This window comes from Aotus nancymaae, unplaced genomic scaffold, assembly GCF_030222135.1.
Source record: "Aotus nancymaae isolate 86718 unplaced genomic scaffold, 86718_ANA_hifiasm-v0.15.2.pri h1tg000011l, whole genome shotgun sequence".
NCBI classification, from domain to species: Eukaryota; Metazoa; Chordata; class Mammalia; order Primates; family Aotidae; genus Aotus; species Aotus nancymaae.
Window position 1 is genome coordinate 61,509,775 of NW_026988422.1, and position 22,004 is coordinate 61,531,778.

The window sequence follows — 22,004 nt, forward strand, 5'->3', positions numbered from 1 at the left end:
AAAGTGCTAGGATTAAAAGTGTGAGCTACTGCGCCCAGCCATATTTGGGTCTTTTTAAGATGAGTTTGACAACCTCACTGTTAAGTAGGGTGTTTAGGGATAATTGATAAGGTTGAATTTATGTCTTTGATCTAGCTATTTGTTTTCTATTTGTCCTATTTGCCCTATTCTTGTTTACTTTCTTATGCCTTCTTTTGAATTGAGTATTTTTCATGGTTGCATTTTACCTCCTTTGTTGGCTTATGAATGATAATTCTTTTTGTTATTTTAATTATTGCTTTAGTTTATAGTATATATCTTGTCTATATTTAAGTGATATTATAGTACTTTACAGAGTATAAGAATCTTAAAATCTTACACTTCCATTTCTTCTCAAGGTTTTTTTTTTTTTTCATGATTCAGTCCCCGTAGAGACTGCCAAAAATTGCCAATGCTGACTATATTTCAAGTCGTCGTGGCAGGGTATTGGGAAAAGTTTTCAATTAGCAATAATTGTGCCTCGGATAAACCTCATTGGCTACAATACTGCCACTGCACAAAGCTTCTTCTCAAGTTTTATGCTATTAACACCACATTACATTGTTACTGTTTTTGCTTAAGCAATTATTTATCTTTTCTTTTTTTTTTTTTTGCCCACTTAGATCATTTATCTTTTAAAGACATAAAATATAAAAAAAATTCTTGTGTATTTGCTCATAAAGTTGCTATTTCTGATCTCTTTGTTCCCTTATATAGATGCTTATTTTTATCTGTTTTCATTTTTCTTCTGCTGGATGAAGATTCTTTAACATCTCTTGTAGTGCAGGATATGAAATCTATTAGTTTTCCTATGTCTACAAAAGCTTTTTTACCTTTATTTTTGGAAGATTTTCTTTGCTGGGTATAGAATTCTTTGTTTTCAGAGATGTAACTATATACTAACTTCTGTCCAGTGAAAAATCTGCTGTCATTTTTATCTTTATTCTTTTGTCTGTATCTTTTTTCTCTGTATAAATTGTTTAAAAAAATTGTATAGCTTTCTTCATGTTGCTTGTGCTTGGGCCTCATTGAGGTCCTTGGATTTATTAGTTTATACATTAAAAAAAAATTAAATTTGGCTGGGTGTGGTGGCTCACGCCTGTAATCCCAGCACTTTGGGAGGCTGAGGCAGGTGGATCACAAGGTCAGGATTTCAAAACCGGCCTGACCAACAAGGTGAAATGCCGACTCTACTAAAAATACAAAAATTAGCTGGACATGGTGGTGTGCACCTGTAATCACAGCTACTCGGGAGGGTGAGGCAGGAGAATAGCTTGAACCGGGGAGACAGAGGTTGCAGTGAGCTGAGATCACACCCTTGCACTCCAGCCTGAGCAACAAAATGAGACTCTGTTTCAAAAAAGAAATTAAATTAAATTTGCTGGGCATGGTGTCTGGCTCATGCCTGTAATCCCAGCACTTTGGGAGGCCAAAGCTGACAGATCACCTGAGGTCAAGAGTTCAAGACCAGCCTGGCCAACATGGTGAAACCCTGTCTCTACTAAAATACAAAAATTAGCCAGACGCAGTGGTGGGCGCCTGTAAACCCAGCTACTTGGGATGCTGAGACAGGAGAATTGCTTGAACCCAGGAGGTGGAGGTTGCAGTGAGCTGAGATTGCACCATGGCACTCCAGCCTGGGCAACAGAGTGAGACTGTCTCAAAAAAAAAAATCAAATTTGAAAAAATTTCAGCCATTATATCTTTAAATATATCATATATATATATTTTGCACCACATCTCTTCTCCTTTGGGGTCTTCAACTACATATTTGCTAGATTGGTTAAATTTGTTCCACAGTTCACTAATGTTCTTTTCAGTGAAAAAATTATTTTTCTTTTCTTTTTTTTTTTTTTTTTTGAGATGGAGTTTCACTCTTGTTACCCAGGCTGGAGTGCAATGGCGCGATCTGGGCTCACAGCAACCTCTGCCTCCTAGGTTCAAGCAATTCTCCTGCCTCAGCCTCCCGAGTAGCTGAGACTACAGGCACGCGCCACCATGCCCGGCTAATTTTTGTATTCTTAGTAGAGATGGGGTTTCACCTTGTTGACCAGGATGGTCTTGATCTCTTGACCTCGTGATCCACCCGCCTCGGCCTCCCAAAGTGCTGGGATTATAGGCGTGAGCCACCGCGCCCGGCCTAAAAAAATTATTTTCAATTCTATGTGTTTCATTCTGAATAGATTCTTTTTTTTTTTTTTTTAATTGCATTTTAGGTTTTGGGGTACATGTGAAGAACATGCAAGATTGTTGCATAGGTGCTTATGTGGCAGTGTGATTTGCTACCTTCCTCCTCTTCACCTATATGTGGCGTTTCTCCCCATGCTATCTCTCCCCCAACTCCCCACCCCCCGTTGTCCCTCCCCTATTTCCCCCCAACAGACCCCAGTGTATAGTGCTCCCCTCCCTGTGTCCATGTGTTCTCATTGATCAACACCCGCCTATGATTGAGAACATGCGGTGTTTGATTTTGTGTTCTTGTGTCAGTTTGCTGAGAATGATGGTTTCCAGGTTCATCCATGTCCCTACAAAGGATGCGAACTCATTGTTTTTGATGGCTGCATAATATTCCATGGTGTATATGTGCCACATTTTCCCTGTCCAGTCTATCATTGATGGGCATTTGGGTTGGTTCCAGGTCTTTGCTATTGTAAACAGTGCTGCAATGAACATTCGTGTGCATGTGTCCTTATAGTAGAACGATTTATAATCCTTTGGATATATACCCAGTAATGGGATTGCTGGGTCAAATGGAATTTCTATTTCTAGGTCCTTGAGGAATTGCCACACTGTCTTCCACAATGGTTGAACTAATTTACACTCCCACCAACAGTGTAAGAGTGTTCCTATTTCTCCACATCCTCTCCAGCATCTGTTGTCTCCAGATTTTTTAATGATTGCCATTCTAACTGGCATGAGATGGTATCTCAATGTAGTTTTGATTTGCATTTCTCTAATGACCAGAGATGATGAGCATTTTTTCATATGCTTGTTGGCCTCATGTATGTCTTCTTTTGTAAAGTATCTGTTCATATCCTTCGTCCACTTTTGAATGGGCTTGTTTGTGTTTTTCTTGTAAATCTCTTTTAGTTCATTGTAAATTCTGGATATCAGCCCTTTATCAGATGGGTAAGCTGCAAAAATTTTTTCCCATTCTGTTGGTTGGTGATTCACTCTAATGACTGTTTCTTTTGCTGTGCAGAAGCTGTGGAGTTTGATCAGGTCCCATTTGTCTATTTTGGCTTTTGTTGCCAATGCTTTTGGTGTTTTGGTCATGAAGTCCTTGCCTACGCCTATGTCCTGAATGGTTTTACCTAGATTTTCTTCTAGGGTTTTTATGGTGTTAGGTGTTATGTTTAAGTCTTTAGTCCATCTGGAGTTAATTTTAGTGTAAGGTGTCAGGAAGGGGTCCAGTTTCTGCTTTCTGCACATGGTTAGCTAGTTTTCCCAACATCACTTATTAAACAGGGAATCCTTTCCCCATTGCTTGTTTTTGTCAGGTTTGTCAAAGATCAGATGGTTGTAGATACGTTGTGTTGCCTCCGAGGCCTCTGCTCTGTTCCATTGGTCTATATCTCTGTTTTGGTACCAGTGCCATGCTGTTTTGATTACTGTAGCCTTGTAGTATAGTTTGATGTCCGGTAGTGTGATGCCTCCCACTTTGTTCTTTTTGCTTAGAATTGACTTGGCTATGCGGGCTCTCTTTTGGTTCCATATGCAGTTTAAAGTGGTTTTTTCCAGTAATGTGAAGAAGGTTGTTGGTAGCTTGATGGGGATAGCGTTGAATCTGTAAATTACTTTGGGCAGTATGGCCATTTTCACGATATTGATTCTTCCTAACCATTAACATGGAATGTTTCTCCATCTGTTTGTGTCCTCTCTTATTTCGTTGAGCAGTGGTTTGTAGTTGTCCTTGAAGAGGTCCTTTACGTTCCTTGTTAGTTGTATTCCTAGGTATTTTATTCTCTTTGTAGCAATTGTGAATGGCAGTTCGTTCTTGATTTGGCTCTCTTTAAGTCTGTTATTGGTGTATAGGAATGCTTGTGATTTTTGCACATTGATTTTGTATCCTGAGACTTTACTGAAGTTGCTTATCAGTTTCAGGAGATTTTGGGCTGAGATGATGGGGTCTTCTAGATATACAATCATGTCATCTGCAAATAGAGACAATTTGACTTCCTACTTTCCTATTTGAATACCCTTTATTTCTTTTTCTTGCCTGATTGCTCTGGCTAGAACTTCCAGTACTATATTGAATAGGAGTGGTGAGAGAGGGCATCCTTGTCTAGTGCCAGATTTCAAAGGGAATGCTTCCAGTTTTTGCCCATTCAGTATGATATTGGCTGTCGGTTTGTCATAAATAGCTTTTATTATTTTGAGATACGTTCCATCAATACCTAGTTTATTGAGGGTTTTTAGCATAAAGGGCTGTTGAATTTTGTCGAAGGCCTTCTCTGCATCAATTGAGATAATCATGTGGTTTTTGTCTTTGGTTCTGTTTATGTGGTGAATTGCATTTATAGACTTGCGTATGTTGAACCAGCCTTGCATCCCTGGGATGAATCCTACTTGATCATGGTGGATAAGCTTTTTGATGTGCTGTTGCAATTGGCTTGTTAGTATTTTATTGAAGATTTTTGCATCTATGTTCATCATGGATATTGGCCTGTAGTTTTCTTTTCTTGTTGCATCTCTGCCGGGTTTTCAGGATGATGTCGGTCTCATAAAAAGATTTGGGAAGGATTCCCTCTTTTTGGATTATTTGGAATAGTTTCAGAAGGAATGGTACCAGCTCCTCTTTGTATGTCTGGTAGAATTCGGCTGTGAACCCATCTGGACCTGGGCTTTTTTTGGGTGGTAGGCTCTTGATTGCTGCCTCGACTTCAGACCTTGTTATTGGTCTATTCAGGGTTTCAACTTCTTCCCTGGTTTAGGCTTGGGAGGAGGCAAGTGTCCAGGAATTTATCCATTTCTTCCAGGTTTTCTAGTTTATGTGCATAGAGTTGTTTGTAATAATCTCTGATGATGGTTTGAATTTCTGTGGAATCTGTGGTGATATCCCCTTTATCATTTTTTATTGCATCTATTTGGTTATTCTCTCTCTTCTTTTTTATTAATCTGGCTAGTGGTCTGTCTATTTTGTTGATCTTTTCAAAAAACCAGCTCCTGGATTTATTGATTTTTTGAAGGGTTTTTCCTGTCTCTATCTCCTTTAGTTCTGCTCTGATCTTAGTTATTTCTTGTCTTCTGCTAGGTTTTGAGTTTTTTTGATCTTGCTCCTCTAGCTCTTTCAATTTTGATGATAGGGTGTCAATTTTAGATCTCTCCTTGCTTCTCATTTGGGCACTTATTGCTGTATATTTTTCTCTAGAGACTGCTTTAAATGTGTCCCAGAGATTCTGGTATGTGGTGTCTTCATTCTCATTGGTTTCGAAGAACATCTTTATTTCTGCCTTCATTTCATTGTTTATCCAGTCAACATTCAAGAGAAAGTTGTTCAGTTACCATGAAGCTGTGAGGTTCTGGGTTGGTTTCTGAATTCTGAGTTCTAACTTGATTGCACTGTGGGCTGAGAGATTGTTTGTTATGGTTTCCATTCTTTTGCATTTGCTGAGGAGTGATTTACTTCCAATTATGTGGTCAATTTTAGTGTAGGTGTGATGTGGTCCTGAGAAGAATGTATATTCTGTGGATTTGGGGTGGAGAGTTCTGTAAATGTCTATTAGGTTTGCTTGGTCCAGGTCTGAGTTCAAGTCCTGGATATCCTTGTTAATTTTCTGTCTCGTTGATCTGTCTAATATTGACAACGGGGTGTTAAAGTCTCCCACTATTATTGTGTGGTAGTCTAAGTCTCTTTGTAAGTCATTAAGAACTTGCCTTATCTGGGTGCTCCTGTATTAGGTGCATATATATTTAGGATCGTTAGCTCTTCTTGTTGCATTGATCCTTTTACCATTATGTAATGTCCTTCTTTGTCTCTTTTGATCTTTGTTGCTTTAAAGTCTATTTTATCAGAGATGAGAATTGCAACTCCTGCTTTTTTTTACTCCATTTGCTTGGTAAATCTTCCTCCATCCCTTTATTTTGAGCCTTGTGTATCCTTGCATGTGAGATGGGTTTCCTGGATACAGCACACTGATGGGTTTTGGCTTTTTATCCAATTTGCCAGTCTATGCCTTTTGATTGGGGCATTTACGTTTAGGGTTAATATTGTTTACGTTTAGTCCATTTACGTTTAGGGTTAATATTGTTATGTGTGAATTTGATACTGCCATTTTGATGCTAGCTGGCTGTTTTGCCTGTTAGTTGATGCAGATTCTTCATTGTGTTGATGCTCTTTGCCATTTGGTATGTTTTTGGAGTGGCTGGTACTGGTTGTTCTTTTCTATGTGTAGTGCCTCTTTCAGGAGCTCTTGTAAAGCAGGTCTGGTGGTGATGAAATCTCTGAGTACTTGCTTGTTCACAAAGGATTTTATTTTTTCTTCACTTATGAAGCTTAGTTTGGCTGGATATGAAATTCTGGGTTGAAAATTCTTTTCTTTAAGGATGTTGAATATCGGCCCCCACTCTCTTCTGGCTTGTAGGGTTTCTGCTGAGAGATCTGCTGTGAGTCTGATGGACTTCCCTTTGTGGGTAACCCGACCTTTCTCTCTGGCTGCCCTTAGTATTTTCTCCTTCATTTCAACCCTGGTGAATCTGACAATTATGTGCCTTGGGGTTGCTCTTCTAGAGGAATTATCTTTGTGGTGTTCTCTATATTTCCTGGACTTGAATATTGGCCTGCCTTGCTAGGTTGGGGAAGTTTTCCTGGACAATATCCTGAAGAGTATTTTCCAGCTTGGATGCATTCTCTTTGTCACATTCAGGTACATCTATCAACCGTAGATTATGTCTTTTCACATAGTCCCATATTTCTTGTTGACTTTGTTCATTCCTTTTTACCCTGTTTTCTCTAATCTTGCCTTCTCATTTTATTTCATGGAGTTGATCTTCGACCTCTGATATCCTTTCTTCTGCTTGGTCAATTCGGCTGTTGAAACTTGTGCGTGCTTCGCGAAGTTCTCGTGTTATGTTTTTCAGCTCCATCAATTCACTCATATTCCTCTCTAAGTTGTCCATTCTCGTTAGCATTTCGTCAAGTCTTTTTTCAACGTTCTTAGTTTCTTTGCATTGGGTTAGAACATGTTCTTTTAGCTCACGGAAGTTTCTTATTATCCACTTTCTGAAGGCTGATTCTGTCATTTCATCACACTCCTTCTCCATCCAGTCTTGTTCCCTTGCTGGTGAGGAGTTGTGATCCCTTGTAGGAGAAGAGGTGTTCTGGTTTCGGGTTTCATCCTTTTTGCACTGATTTCTTCCCATCTTTGTGGATTTATCCACCTGTCGACTTTGTAGTTGCTGACTTTCTGATTGGGTCTCTGAGTGGACATCCTGTTTGTTGATGATGAAGTTATTTCTGTTTCTTAGTTTTCCTTTTAACTGTCTGACCCCTCTGCTGTAGGACTGCTGAGGTCCACTCCAGGCCCTGCTTGCCTGGGGATCACTTGCAGCAGCTGTCGAACAGTAAAGGTTGCTACCAGTTTCTTCTTCTGCTTCGTCCCAGAAGGATACCTGCCAAATGTCAGTCTGAGCTCTCCTTTATGAGGTGACTCTTTGGATATACGGGGGTCAGGGAGCTGCTTGAGGAAACGGTCTGTCCTTTTTAGTAGCTCAAGTGCTGAGCTGTGAGCTCTGTTGTTCATTCATAGCTGCTGGGCAGGTAAGTTTAATTCTGCAGCAGCAGAACTCATAAACCCGTTTTTTTCCCCAGGTGTTCTGTCCCAGGGAGTTAGGGCTTTATTTATGAGTTTCCGCTGTGCTGCTGCCTTTTTTTTTTTTTCCTTCAGGGCTGCCCTGCCCGACAAGGAGGCAGCCTAGTCACTCTCTGCCTGCAGAGGCTTTGCTGAGCTGCTGTGGGCTCCGCCCAGCTGCCGTGTGAACTTCCCTGCAGTCCTGTTTATATGGGTGTAGTTAGAACTGCCTCAGCAATGGTGGCCCGCCTCTGTAATGACGGACACTCTCTGTAATGGCGGGTTGCCTCGGCAACGGCAGGCTGCCTCAGCAATGGTGGACTGCCTCCATAGTGGTGGAGTGCCTCGGTAATGGCGGACACCCCTCCCCCACCGAGCTGGATTGTCCCGGGTTCAACTGTGCTTGCTATGAAACTCTCAACCCAGAGCGTTTCCAATTGCTGTTTTTCTGTTTTTGTTTTTGTTTTTGTGGGGGTGGGACCATCCGGGCCTGATCACCTGGCTTCCTGCCTCAGAGCCTTTTATTTTTTAGTAGAATGGTTGGCTCTCTCCCAGGTGTCCTGGTCGCCTATTGAAAAGGCACCGGGATCTGTGTGATTTCCCGTGCAGCGACCCACAGCGCAGGCTGAAACCGCAGCTCTGAGATTCGTGGCGCTTTTTTGCCCGGGTATCTCCCGGCCTGGCTCCCTGTTTCAGCTCCTCTTCCTGGCTAAGTGGGGACACAATCCCGTTTACTCTGCACTGGGAACCGCCGTGTGGGCCAAAACAGCCGTGCTGGCTACCCGTGGGGCTCCTCCGCCTGGGAAATCTGGTCTGTGGGCAATAAAAATCTGTCTGGAAATGTAGCGTGCACTCACCCTCTGTGCTTTCACTGGGAGCTGCAATCCTGAGCTGCTCCTAACCGACCATCTTGGATCTTCACCAAGATCTCCTGAATAGATTCTATTGCCAGGTTTTCATGGTCACTAATCTTTTTTTTTTTCTGATAAGAAGTTTTGCTCTTGTTGCCCAGGCTGGAGTGCAATGACACAATCTAGGCTCATTGCAACCTCTGGCTTCTGGGTTCAAGCAATCCTCCTGCCTCAGCCTCCTGAAGAGCTGGGATTACAGATGCGCACCACCATCCTGGCTGATTTTTTGTATTTAGAAGAGACAGGGTTTCACCACCATGTTGGTCAGGCTGGCCTTGAACGTAGTTCTACCCTCAGTTGATCCACCTGCCTTGGCCTCCTGAAGTGTTGGGATTACTGGCGTGAGCCACTGTGCTCAGCCCAATAATCTTTTGTATATTTTATTTTACTTTTTTGCAGACAGGATCTTGCCATGTTGCCCAGGCTGGTCTCGAATTCTCTGGCTCAGGCAATCATCCCCCTTAGCCTCCTAAAGTGCTGGGATTACAGGCGTGAGACACCATGCCTGACCTAATGTTTTTAATGTTTTTTTTTCTCCCTGCAATGTCTGATCTGTCATTAATCTCATCTCTTGTGCTTTTCATCTCATGCATTACATTTTTAATATCTAAAAGTTTGATAGAGTTCACCTTCTATTTCTTTTATGCCATCCATATCTTGGCTCACTATAACCTCTGTCTCTTGGGCTGCCTCCACCTCCCAAATAGCTGGGACTTCAGGCGCATGCCACTGTGTCTAGTTGTATTTTTCGTAGAGATGGGGTTTTGGCATGTTGCCCAGACTGGTTTTGAACTCCTGAGCTCAGGTGATCTGTCTGTCTTGGCCTCCCAAATTGCTGGGATTACAGGTGGGAGCCACCGTGCCCAACTTTGTGCTTCTATTTTTAGGGTGGTAGATATTTTTGTATTCTTATAAATCTTGAGCTTTGTTCTGGGACACTGTTAAGTTACTTAGAAGTAATTTGCTTTTTTTTAGATCTTGCTTTGAATATTTGTTAGATTGGAATGGAACAGTATTTGTTTTTGGATATATACCATTACTGATGCAAGGCTTTCTGGGTATTGCAACAAATGTCCCATGGATTCTGAGATTTTTTTTCAGTTCGGCTGGTGGAAATAGGCCCTATGTGAATGTTGGGTACCATGAATCCTACTCTTTTTGGGTTCTTTTCCTGGACTCAGGCAATTTTTGGATATGCATATGCTGATTAGTACTCAGCTGTATATGAAGTGGGCTCTCTGCAGATCTTTAGTGTTCTTTCTTTACACTTTCCTCTTCACTGCTCTGTCCTTTGAACTCTTTCTGGACTGTCAGCTCCATCTCCTCAACTCAAGGAGTCTTCTGGCCACTGCCTGGCTTCCCCTCCCTGCCACGTCAGCCTGGAAAGTCCCAATGCAGTGAACTAGGGCATTCATCATGTTCACCTTGTTTCTTTCTCATCTCTCAGGAATCACTTGTTCTTCCTTGTCTAATGTCCAGTGTCTTGAAAACTGTTGTTTTATATATGTTGTCCAGTTTTATTCAGATGGGAAGGTAATTTTAGTCCCTGTTTTGGATGAAATGTCAAGGCTGACATCATGATTTATGGCCTAAAAAACTCCAAGTTTAGCGTTGCCATTTCCTAAGATGGGGAATACTGTGAGAAGAACAGGTTTGGTGGTGGTGGGAGTAGGGGGAAAGTCAGGCTAAGTTTGAAGAGCCTGTTGGATATTGGAGTAATTGATGTCACAGAGGCAGTTGGAATCAGCAAGCTTCAGTCAGAGGAGAGGTCTGGACAGCAGATACATGTCTCTGTGTCATCAATAAATGGTATTTACAGCCATGATACTGGATGAGATCCCCAAGGGAATATAGCTAGAGTATTGGATTAAGCCCATTTTTTATTTTCTATATTTTCTGCTGCTTTGACATCTTGAGGTTTTGCTGGCATTGGAGAGACTGCTCCTCCCAGGGTCAACTAATTCCTAGATATAGGTAGCAGCTCTCTTGGGAGTTTGCTTTTTTTTTTTTTTTTAGATGGAGTCTCACTCTGTCATCCAGGCTAGAATATAGTGACATGATCTTGGCTCATTGCAACTTCCACCCCTGGGTCGAAGCGATTCTTGTGCCTCAGCCTCCTAAGTAGCTGGGATTGCAGGTGCCCACCACCATGCCTGGCTAATTTTTTAAATATTTTTAATAGAGATGGAGTTTTGCCATGTTGGCCAGGCTTGGCTTGAACTCTTGACCTTAGGTGATCTGCCCTTGTTTGCCTCCCAAAGTGCTGGGATTACAGGGGTGAGCCACTGCTCACAGGAGTCTACTTTTCATATTGCAGACCAACAATTCAGAGCCCGTACCTCACAGCCATCTACTTTATCAGGCTCTTACAGTCTGGGCTACTATTCCCCTGTCCTAATTGCCCCATCATTAGGTAGTGGAAAACTAGGGACAGCTCCTATCCCCCAGAGCCCCATGAAATCATTCAAACTAACCAGTCCTAATCTGTTTACCCTGCCTTGACCATTCCTTCGCAGGGAATAGCAGCAGCAAAGGCTCTTGTCCACATTTTCCTCCTTTCCCCTCTGCCTTTGATTCTGGTGCTGCCCCACGTGGCCTTGCATGGCATGCCATCATGCTATTTCTAGAGATTTGTGAGTAAAGATGTCTGCTTTCATGGTAATCATTTCTGTGTTTGTGTGTCTTACCACACATGATTGAAACAAATCCCAATCCCCTTGTTGTAAGTATAGAAACACCAACTCTGGCTAAGTGGACACATGTATTACCTCAGCTCATTTAATCTTCGTAGCAGCCCTGTGAGGTGTAGGTACTATTATTATCTTACTTTTATAGATGAGAAGACTGAAGTAGAGAACAGTTATGTAACTTGCCCAAGTCCACCAGCTTCTATATGTGAGGCTGAAGTGCAATGACACAATCTTGGCTCGCCACAACCTCTGCCTCTTGGGTTCAAGTGATTCTCCTGTCTCAGCCACCTGAGTAGCTGGGATTACAGGCATGCGCCACCACAACCAGCTAATTTTTTATTTTTAGTAGAGATGGGGTTTCTCCATATTGGTCAGCCTGGTCTTGAACTTCTGACCTCAGGTGATCCACCTGCCTCGGCCTCTCAAAGTGCTGGGATTACAGGCATGAGCCACCACGCCCAGCCCTGTGTTCTTAACTACAGAACTATCCCATGCGTGGTCAGAGTGGGATTTAGTCTGAGGTTAAACTGTTTTAATATATTTACAGACTGCAACTTGTTTTCCCCCACAAGACATGATGAGCTTTACTTTGCTGTCTAAATGACAACATAAAGGTTAGTATCCAGAAAAGAGACCTTGCAGACAGTGCTGGCCTGATTTCTTGGGGATGAGGAGTTAACAATTTCATTTTTCTGATGGACAGTACACATGTGTGCCATGGAACCCTGCCAAATTAGGAAAGAAATGCTGGATTCTTTCTGATCAAAGCTGGTCCAGTCTGCGTGGCAGAATCTTGCCACTGAAAGCTGAAAAAAAAAATCAGCTGGACTTTCCATTCTCAGAAGATGCTAAAAAGGGATGATAAAAAAATTTCTCTCATTATTGACGTATTATTTATTACTCATAAGAAATTGGAAATATAGGCCGGGCGTGGTGGCTTACGCCTTTAATCCCAGCACTTTGGGAGGCCAAGCTGGGTGGATTACTTGAGCTCAGGGGTTCAAGACCAACCTGGGTAACATGATGAAACGCTGTCTCTACTAAAAATACAAAAATTAGCCGGGTATGGTGGCGAGCCCCCGTAATCCCAGCTACTCAGGAGGCTGAGTCAGGAGAATTGCCTGAACCCGGGAGTCAGAGGCTACAGTGAGCCAAGATCGTGCTACTGCACTCCAGCCTGGGCGACGGAGTGAGACTCTGTCTCCAAAGAAAAGAAATTTGGAAAATACAGAAAAACCTATATAGAGGGAAAAAAATACCCTTATAATTTCACAGTCCAGAGATACCACTGTTAACATTTCATTCCTTTAGGGCTTAAATTTCTGACTAGAAGAATTAATTAAAGGTCAGCTTGGGATCTGTCGCCTTCTCTTTCTGTCTGCCCTTCTCTCTGTGTGTGGGGTGTGTATGTGTGTCTGTCTGATGGTCTCTTTCCTCTCTGTCACTCATAGGCCCCTAACCCTCATTGGAGATATTGCCGGGTTCTGATGGGGAGCCAGGATTCAGTCTGACATTGATACCTTTCTGCCTAGCTTTGGGTCTGGAACTCCTGCTCTTGGGGCTTTAGATGTGGGTAAAGGGTTGCCCTCCTTGGGTCTTGACTCCACCTGGCCTAATCAGTAACTAATCAACACTTAAGTTGATCTTATTAGCTATTCATTGCCCCCCTCCCAAACCCCAAACCAAGCTTGCTATAACAATGCTTTTAATTAATATGAGGCAGATTAAAACTCGGTTTAAAGAAAAAAAGAAAAAAATACCCTTGGCGGGGCACAGTGGCTCACCCCTTTAATCCCAGCACTTTGGGAGGCTGAGACAGGTGGATTACTTGAGATCCAGAGTTCAAGACCAGCCTGGCCAATATAGTGAAACCTCATTTCTACTAAAAACATAAAAATTAGCCAGGTGTGCTGGTGTGAGCCTGTAATTCGTTACTCAGGAGAATTGCTTGTATCTGGGAGACAGAAGTTTCAGTGAGCCGAGATTGGGCCACTGCACTCGAGCCTGGGTGACAGAGTGAGATTCTGTCTCAAAAAAAAAGAAAAAAGAAAAAAGAAAAAAAAATGTCTAGCAGACCTTGAAGTGGACAGGCCTCTGTGGGCTTAAGGATGGCTGACCTGCTAGTGCCTGGAGTCTGAAGTATCCCCTCTGCTGTGGTGGGAGGTGGGTGGATGGGAAAATCACTTGAACCTCTACCTCCTGGGTTCAAGTGATTCTCCTGCCTCAGCCTCCCCAGTAGCTGGGATTACAGGCATGTACCACCAAGCCTGACTAATTTTCGTATTTTTAGTAGAGATAGGGTTTCACCCTGCTGGCCAGACTGGTCTTGAACTCCTGACCTTGTGATCTGCCTGCCTCAGCCTCCCAAAGTGCTAGGATTACAGATGTGAGCCACTGTGCCTGGCTTATAATACAGTTTTCTAAATACAGTCATTCTCCTTTGCTATCAAACATTGAATTTATCCCTTCATGTTTACTTTACATTTGTACCCTTTAATCCACTTCTCTTCATCCTCCCCCTCCCTGCCACCCATCCTTCCCAGTCTCTTAACTGTTTTTCCGCTCACTACCTCCAGTATCACATCTTCTCTCTTATATGTGGGAGCTAAAAAAACAACAAGAAAACAAACAAAAAATACCTCTTCGTAATTTCTAAAGTAATGGTTTCCTGTGTGGTTCACTTGGTAACTAATTATACAGGATCTTTGAACGCTTCTTCCACCTTTGTTGTCAACTGTTATTTAACTCCTCACATGATTTTATGGCCCCCATATGTGTTAATTACATCAGTGCCCTATGTGGTACTTAAGAGTGTAAGGCCATCCTCGTGGTTCACTCTCTTGGTTGACTGAGTTGGTAGAAGGCTGGTACCAGGTCCCCACACGGTGCTGGGGTCCCTTGTCTTCTGCATGTGCCCATGCTGCCTCAGAGGCTTAGCTCTTGGAAGGCAGGACCCTCACAGTAGCAAGGCCCTCAGCTGGGTTGGGGTATGAGTGTGGATATGCAGGCTAGGTGCAGATGGGGCCACCTCCCAACTCTGGAAGGACTGGTGAGCATCTGTATGTGAATTTAGGCTGCTCTGTCCTAGACAGCCTGCCCAGATGCCTTCTCTGTGTGCCTCATACCCCCCAGTACAGTGACTCCTCCAGTTAATAGGAGACCCCTGCCAAAGGGGGATCACCAGGTTGCCTAAGGAGGGGTAAACTGGCCCAGGTCGGAAACAGAGCAGGTCAAAACTATTGTGTTGATCAGTAGTGGGATCGCGCCTGTGAATAGCCACTGCACTCCAGCTTCGGCAACATAGCGAGACCCCATCTCTGAAAAAAAAAAAGAAAACGTAGAGGTCCAAACAAACAAAACATAATTAGTATGTCTGAGGGGTGGCTGGCAAATACTTTAACTCAATGTCCCTTGAATGAATCATTAGTAGGTTGGACTTGGTTAAGAGCCTTGAATGCTTACTTCCAGGGAGTGGGACCCAGACCAGGTAAGTTTTGATGGAGAGGAGGAGAAAGGAAGCACTGGGCCGTGTTTGAAGGCTGCTTCTGTATGAGGTTGGAGTTGACTGCCCTGTGTATCAGAAAGATGGACAGCAAGGGAGAAGGGGTGTGTGTGTGTGTGTGTGTGTGTGTGTGTACATGCACGCACCTGCCCTGGATAATGTGGGGTAATAAGGGTTTTCAAGCAGAGTGGGCGGGAGAAGGGAACAAGATCTAGGAACAGTCTGCACTGATACCTCTCTGGCCCTGGCTTGTCTTCCTGCAGGTGCACCTGCGCTCTGCCAGGCGTCTCTGTGAGCTCTGCTGTGCCAACCGGGGCACCTTCATCAAGGTGGGCCAGCACCTGGGGGCTCTGGACTACTTGCTGCCAGAGGAGTACACCAGCACACTGAAGGTACTGCACAGCCAGGCGCCACAGAGCAGCATGCAAGAGGTCCGCCAGGTCATCCGAGAGGATCTGGGCAAGGAGGTACTTACCGTTGCAGGGGGGATGGGCCTGGGTTGGGATGCTTCAGAAAAGGCCCTGGGTGAATTATTGCAGTCTCGGCCAGGGTGCTGGGGATCCACCAGTGACAAAACCAAATGTCACAGCCACTCTCACTGCTGAAATCAAAGAGTTCGGAAGGCGTCTCAGTTGCCCTCAGTGAAACATACCAGTTCAACCATATGAAATAGTTCATATGAGACTGTTATTGACCTGAAACCTATATATGATTCATATGGTTCAACCTAATGATATCTGTCACTTACTGAAGGTTTAATGCCTTATTGAAGCTTTATCCTCAGCAGGGCTTTCAAGGCTGATCCCATCCTGTTTCAACATACCTGTCTATAAGTTTGGTGGGGCAGAGTGGCATTGTGGTTTAGTCTCTGGAGCCAAGAGCTTGGGCCTTGCACTATTGATTGATCTTGGCACCTCACTTTCCTTGTCTGTAAAATGGGGTTAACCATGGTGCTCACCACTTAAGGTTGCTGTGCGGACTAGATGGGATAATGAATAGAAGGTGCTTAGTATAGTGCCTGATGTAGAGAAGGGGCCATCAGATATTAGCTATGATTTGTATAGTAATGGTGTCCTATACTATTGTGGTTGTTCTTTCCCCGTGCTCCGGTCCCATTGTGCTATCTGTCTCAAACTCGCTCTGTTCTCTTAGTCCTCGGTGCTTGTGCCATGGTCTACCATCTGCCTGGTGTCTTGTCTTTATTCTCTACTTGTCAGGTGACTTCAGACCATCTGCCCATCTGTCCACCCAGCTAGCAAATGGCAGGCAGGGTACTAAGTGCTGGGTTTCCTGTCCAAATCCCAGCTCTTCTAGGAAGTCTTCTGTGACCCTCCCTTGACTGATCTTATCCCTCCTTTGGGCTCTGCAGAACTTTGCTCCCTATACTTGTGCAACTTGTGGCTTGATTAGTTTTGTCTAAGGGTTTCCCTGCAAGTCATAGTCTGAGGATGAAGACCACCACAGTCCTTTTACCCTGTTTGTACAACTCTGGAACTGTACCTAGCAGGTGCCCAGGGTTTGCTTAAAGAGCCAATGGATGAACTAGAAGTAGCATCCTTAGGCCACTTGCTGCAGGGCTGGGAGAGTAGGGCAGAGGTTTGATAAAGACCAGTGATTCCATTTTTACAGGGAGTTGGCCCTGATTATTGGTCCTTAGTGTGGAGCTGGCCCCAGGTACCCAGCCTCCATCCAATGGTGTCCCACTTCTCAGTGATAGCCTGGTCTGGAGCGGGGCTTGGATCACACAGGAGGTGAGCATAGAAACCTCTATGAGTCCTCTGCCATGAGGAACATTTCCTCCAAAGAGAGACATTGAGTGAAAGGTAAACCCGATCTGTGACTGGAGTCGGGGAGCAGGCTGCAAACTGGAAGAAGCAGGGTCAGGAGAGAGGGACCCCAGGCAGAGGGGAGGATGGAATTGGCACGGTGCCGGCCCACGCATGGCTTTGCCTCTTGCCGACTCTTGGCCCGCAGCTTCTAGCAGCACGAGATTCACCCCCAAATTAAAACTAAATAAATCACAGTAATAATAGTGTGAAGTGCATCATTGCTGGTGTGTGGTAGCTCCCTGGGGGTGGAAGCTGGAGGGGGAGGCAGTAGGTTAACCCTTGGAGGCTGACTTGTCTGGAGAGCTACTAGGACAAGGGCAGGCCAGTGGCTGTCCCCAAGCCAGGGTGGAGCGAGGGAAGTTTGGGATGTCAGCAGTTATGATGGCCCACCCAGCTGGCTAAAGGATATCTGGGATTGGAGGACTTCACCTGCTCTTCAGGGCATCTTCTCCGGTCCCCTCTACCCACTGCTGATTAGCCCTGAGCACAGTGGCCCTGTGGCTCCTGCCCCACAATGCTTCTTTAGCCCCCTGAGAAAATAGGCTACTGTCCAAGTCACGGTTCTGATGGGCATCCCTCACTGCTGGGGAGCTTCTTCTGGGACCCTGGGTTCTTACCAGGCCCCCACAGGCACATGATCAGTCTTCCCTGCCCTCTTCCCCCTCCTTCCCCTGGGAAGATGGCATTTGTTCCCTGGTGACACACTTTCCAAGTGTGTGGGTGGAGGGAGGGGAGCTGGGCCATGTGGGAAGAAGGTTGGGTGCGTGTGGGGGTGTGAGGGCGGGGGAATGTCACTCACTTGGCATTTCCACCCTCCTCCAGCCCCTCCCATGACACTTTTCTGGGAGCAGTCTCGCCCCCACGATGCTTGAGTGGGCCTCACTCATCCTCAGCTCCATGTCAGCCCCAAGACCTTCTGTAGAAAGCTCCATTTCAGCCCTGGCTTAAAAGAGGCTGTTGGCTGGGTGCAGTGGCTCGTGCCTGTAATCCCAGCACTTTGGGAAGCCGAGGCGGGCCGATCACCTGAAGTCAGGAGTTCAAGACTAGCCTGGCCAATATGGTGAAACACTGTCTTTACTAAAAAAACAAAATTAGCCAGGCATGGTGGCAGGTGCCTGTAATCCCAGCTACTCAGTAGGCTGAGGCAGGAGAATCGCTTGAACCCGGAAGGCGGAGGTTGCAGTGAGCTGAGATTGTGCCACTACACTCCAGCCTGGGCAACAAGAGCAAGACTCCATCTCAAAAAAAAAAACAAAAAAAACAGCTGTCAGTCATGCCTTACCACCTTCTTAGTGCTAGGATAGGCTTGAGGTTACCTTGAGCTCAAAGATTCCATAAGTGTTCCTGAGACAGACTTTAGAGAGGGGCGGCGCGGTGAGAGAGGCGCTTGGATGGTGCGTCCCAGCCTGACCTGAGCCTGTTGGTTCTATATGCCTCTGAGGACCCTTCCCAACAACAGCAGCGTTAGAGGTCACTATGTTCTCAGACCTGTCTCTGTCCCAGGTAGGTGGGGCCCAGCCCTGTGGGGTGTTCCCAGCATGGGTATGGGGGTAAGATTGAGAGTGCAGGACTACTGGACCCCATGGTTCACATTCATTTCTGGATCAGTCAGAATTTCTGCACATCAGCGGCACCATCAGTGCAGAGGTGAGGGCACATGAAGGGCGCCATCTTTGCATAGCACTGGCCCAGGCACGGAGTGTGCTGGGGGCCACATTGCTGAGGGAAGGCCGGTGACAAGCAATGGGATGAGACCTCACATCCTCTGATTCCCAGGCTGGTGATTCGTCCCCTAAATAACAGCTTCTGTTTGGCAGGAAAAAAAGGAGTTGTGTGTGTGTCTGTGTGCATGTCTTGGAAGTTTCTTAGCTAGTATTACCAGAAAAAAACTTACTTTTTTCCTCTATTTGGTATTAGGCTTATATCCTGAAAGGTTCCAGGAAGCCATCAGGAGCCCAGACTCTGGGAGGTGGGGTTATTTCTGCCTCCCCAAAAGCGACCTGGGTCTGGACTGGATCAGGGCTGGTCCCAGCCTTGGTCCCCTTGACTGCCCTTGGGGCTGTGGGTCCAGATGCAATGCTGACCTTGGCCAGCAGATGGCGCCTGAGCTTGCAAGTCAGGGATGGGTATGAAGACCAGGTCCTTTCCTGTGGAGGGATCCCTCCAGGAGGTCGAGACTTACTCTTGGGCATGGTTCATGCTGTTGAAGGAATCTAGGCTGACATCTCTGCACACGGAATGGGCAAGCACAGGCCTCAGCCACGAGGCTGTTGACCACCCTGGGCGCCTGAGCCCTCAGCTCCATGTTGGAGGACGTGGCATAGTTCTTTACAACCACAAATCCATCCTTCCACCTCCTCATGGGGATTAGGAGTTCTCTGATGCTCCGCAGTCTCTCATGGCTGGTGATTCTGTGCTTCAGCACCTTTTCCTTCATTACTTCTGTCTCTTGATGGTCTGTGCAGTTGGTATTTAGTGAAGGAGGACAATGCCAGACACTTCGGTGTAGCCAGGGATGGGGACGACCTCATTCTAGTCTTGGCGGTCCAGGGAGGTTCACTCATCATGGTAATACATGATCACATAGTGCCCAAGGAGCTTGCAGAGGAGAGAGATTGCCTTGGGCAGATGGAGGCTTTCTGAAGCAGGTGGCCCCTGACCCAGCCCCTTAGAGATGGAGGGAATTGGAGGAGGTGGAAGTTGGAGGAAGTCATTACTGATTAACATGCTGGGCTCAGCCGAGGTGCAGGGCCGGGAAAGCATAAAGCACGGAGGTGAACAGTGAAGTCTTGCTGATTACAATGTGGCGTTCAGCTGGTGAAGAGTGGAGCAGAGGTTGTAGGATTAGGGCTGAGGCCACATTATGAAGTGCCTAGAATGTTCTTTTTAGAATGTGAGCCTGAGGGAGAGGAGAACTTGGGGAGGGACCCGATCAAAAGAAGGATGAAGAGACTGAGCTATATGGAGGTTGTGGGCATGTGGTGGGGCAGTTGAAGGAATTTGCCTAATAGCCTGAATTTTTAGTAATGTGGGAGATGAGGTCATCTTTGAAAAGTGGAGGAAGATGTAGACAGGGAGGTTTGAAGTACGTGGGAAGCTTGGGGATAGAGATATGGTGGGAATTAAGGAATGATCTGTAGAACTGTCAACCATGCCATGCTGTTATCCTTGGTCATGCACACACACGCGTGCATGCACACATGTCTATACCTGCCCCCATGACATACAGACAAGTCAGATCATGTTACAGCCTATTTCAAGAAATGGTTCAAGCCGTGCATGGGGGCTCATGCTTGTAATCCCAGCACTTTGGGAGGCTAAGGTGGGCGGATCACTTGAGGTCAGGAGTTCGAGACCAGCCTGGCCAACATGGTGAAACCCTGTCTCTACCAAAAATAGAAAAATTAACCGGGCATGGTGGTCGCAGCTGTCATCCCAGCTACTCAGAAGGCTGGGGCAGGAGAATCACTTGAGCCCAGGAGGCAGAGGTTGCAGTTAGCTGAGATCAGGCCACTGTACTCCAGCCTGGACATCAGAGTGAGAGTCTGTCTCAAAAAAAAAAAAAGAAAAGGTCCACGGTTCTGTCCTAGAATATAGTTATATCAGATAAAATTCTTTCCATCTCTGAAATCTCATGAGAAACTGAAGGAAATGAGGCCAGGTGCGGCATGGAGCACAGAAATACCTCTGTTAGGGACAGTGCTTGTATTGGTGTCTGGGTGATGTGGTTTGGCTTTTGTACTCTGAAATTTGTTTTTATCAGTCTTTCACCCCTGATCCCCTCCCAGGGGACTTTATTTTACAGCTCCCCATAGTACGTAGGGACAAGTGCTGTATGTTGCAGGTGCTCTGTGTTCTTGATACACTATCTGGAGTTTCAAAGAGAATGAAGGAGAGAGAAGGTGCAGGGACACCATTGTGCAACAGGTAGAATTCATATCCAGTTGTTTTGTAAGACCCTGTGGGGGCAGCGGGAGGGTGGCTTGTCTTGTTTGCTCACAATTTAAGCAAATGTTCAGAAAAGAGGTAAAGAAGCCTTTCCTCCAAGAATATCATCTGTTGTTCCAGCTTGGTGGTGGTGGCAGAGAGAAGGCACTATAGGTGCAAGGACGAGCATGAACAAGGCAGAAGTAGAGAGATGAGGCAGGAGAAGGCCTGGCTGGGTGAGGGGCACACAGCACTTCTGCTGTCCCATGGAGAACTTGATGGGAAGTGGGAAAAGGCATCCTCTTTTTGCATCCCTTCCCCTAGGTTATGGCAGGTTGGCCAGGGCTGGGCTGGATGTCATACCTGTGTAAGTCGGGGCTCTCTAGAGAAACAGAACCAAAAGGATATGAATGTGTGTGTGTGTGGGCGCATGCATGCATGTGTGTGTATGCACGTGTGCACATGCGTGTGTGCGTGTGTGTGTGTGTGTATGTATGTGTGGGTGCACGCACGTAGAGAGAGAGAGAGATTGATTAATTATTAGGAATTGGCTGGTGTGGTTATAGAGGCTGGTAAGTCCAAAATCTGCAGAGTGGCCCAGCAGGCTGGGAGACCAGGAAGAGCCAATGGTGCACTTCAAGTCTGAAGGCTGTTTGAAGGTTATCTGCTGGCAGAATTCCTTCTCGCTTGGGGAAGGTTAGTCTATGTAGTATTCAGACACTTACCTGACCGTATGAGGCCTACCCATGCTATGGAGAGTAATCTGTTTTATTCAAAGACCACTAATATAACTGTAAATCTTAGCTGGGCACAGTGGCCCATGCCTGTAATCCCAGCACTTTGGGAGACTGGGATGGGAGGATTGCTTGAGCCAGGAGTTGGAGACAAATCTGGACACTATAGTGAGATTCCATCTCTATTTAAAAAAAAAGTTAAAAAAATTAAAGTAAACAAACAAACAAACTGTAAATGTTACCTAAAAATACCCTCACATGGCTTGGTGCGATGGCTAATGCCTGTAATTCCAGCACTTTGGGAGACTGAGGCAGGTGGATCATCTGAGGTCAGGAGTTCGAGACCAACCTGGGCAACATGGTGAAATCTCCATCTCTACTAAAAAAAATACAGGCTGGGTGCGGTGGCTCACGCCTGCAATCCCAGCACTTTGGGAGGCTAAGGCAGGCCGATTGCCTGAGGTCGGGAGTTTGAGACCAGCCAGGCCAACATGGTGAAACCCCATCTCTATAAAAATACAAAAAATTAGCCGGGTGTGGTCGTGGGTGCCTGTAATACCAGCTACTTGGGAGGCTGAGACAGGAGAATCACTTGAACCTGGG

The 22,004-nt window shown here is 45.4% G+C and overlaps 1 protein-coding gene and 1 non-coding gene across 4 annotated transcripts in view; one reads left to right on the plus strand and one right to left on the minus strand.

Annotated features, from left to right (window-relative positions):
* Positions 1–22,004, plus strand: part of ADCK1 (aarF domain containing kinase 1) — a 154,541-nt gene that overhangs the window by 61,933 nt on the left and 70,604 nt on the right. For all 3 annotated transcript variants that reach the window (XM_012476899.2, XM_012476904.3, XM_012476902.3), the window contains one exon: positions 15,175–15,378. In XM_012476899.2, the coding sequence (XP_012332322.1) occupies positions 15,175–15,378 (204 nt within the window). The remainder of the gene's footprint in view (positions 1–15,174; positions 15,379–22,004) is intronic.
* LOC135274318 (U4 spliceosomal RNA) lies at positions 403–543 on the minus strand. The gene has a single exon (XR_010342169.1). It is a non-coding gene; the product is annotated as a U4 spliceosomal RNA (small nuclear RNA).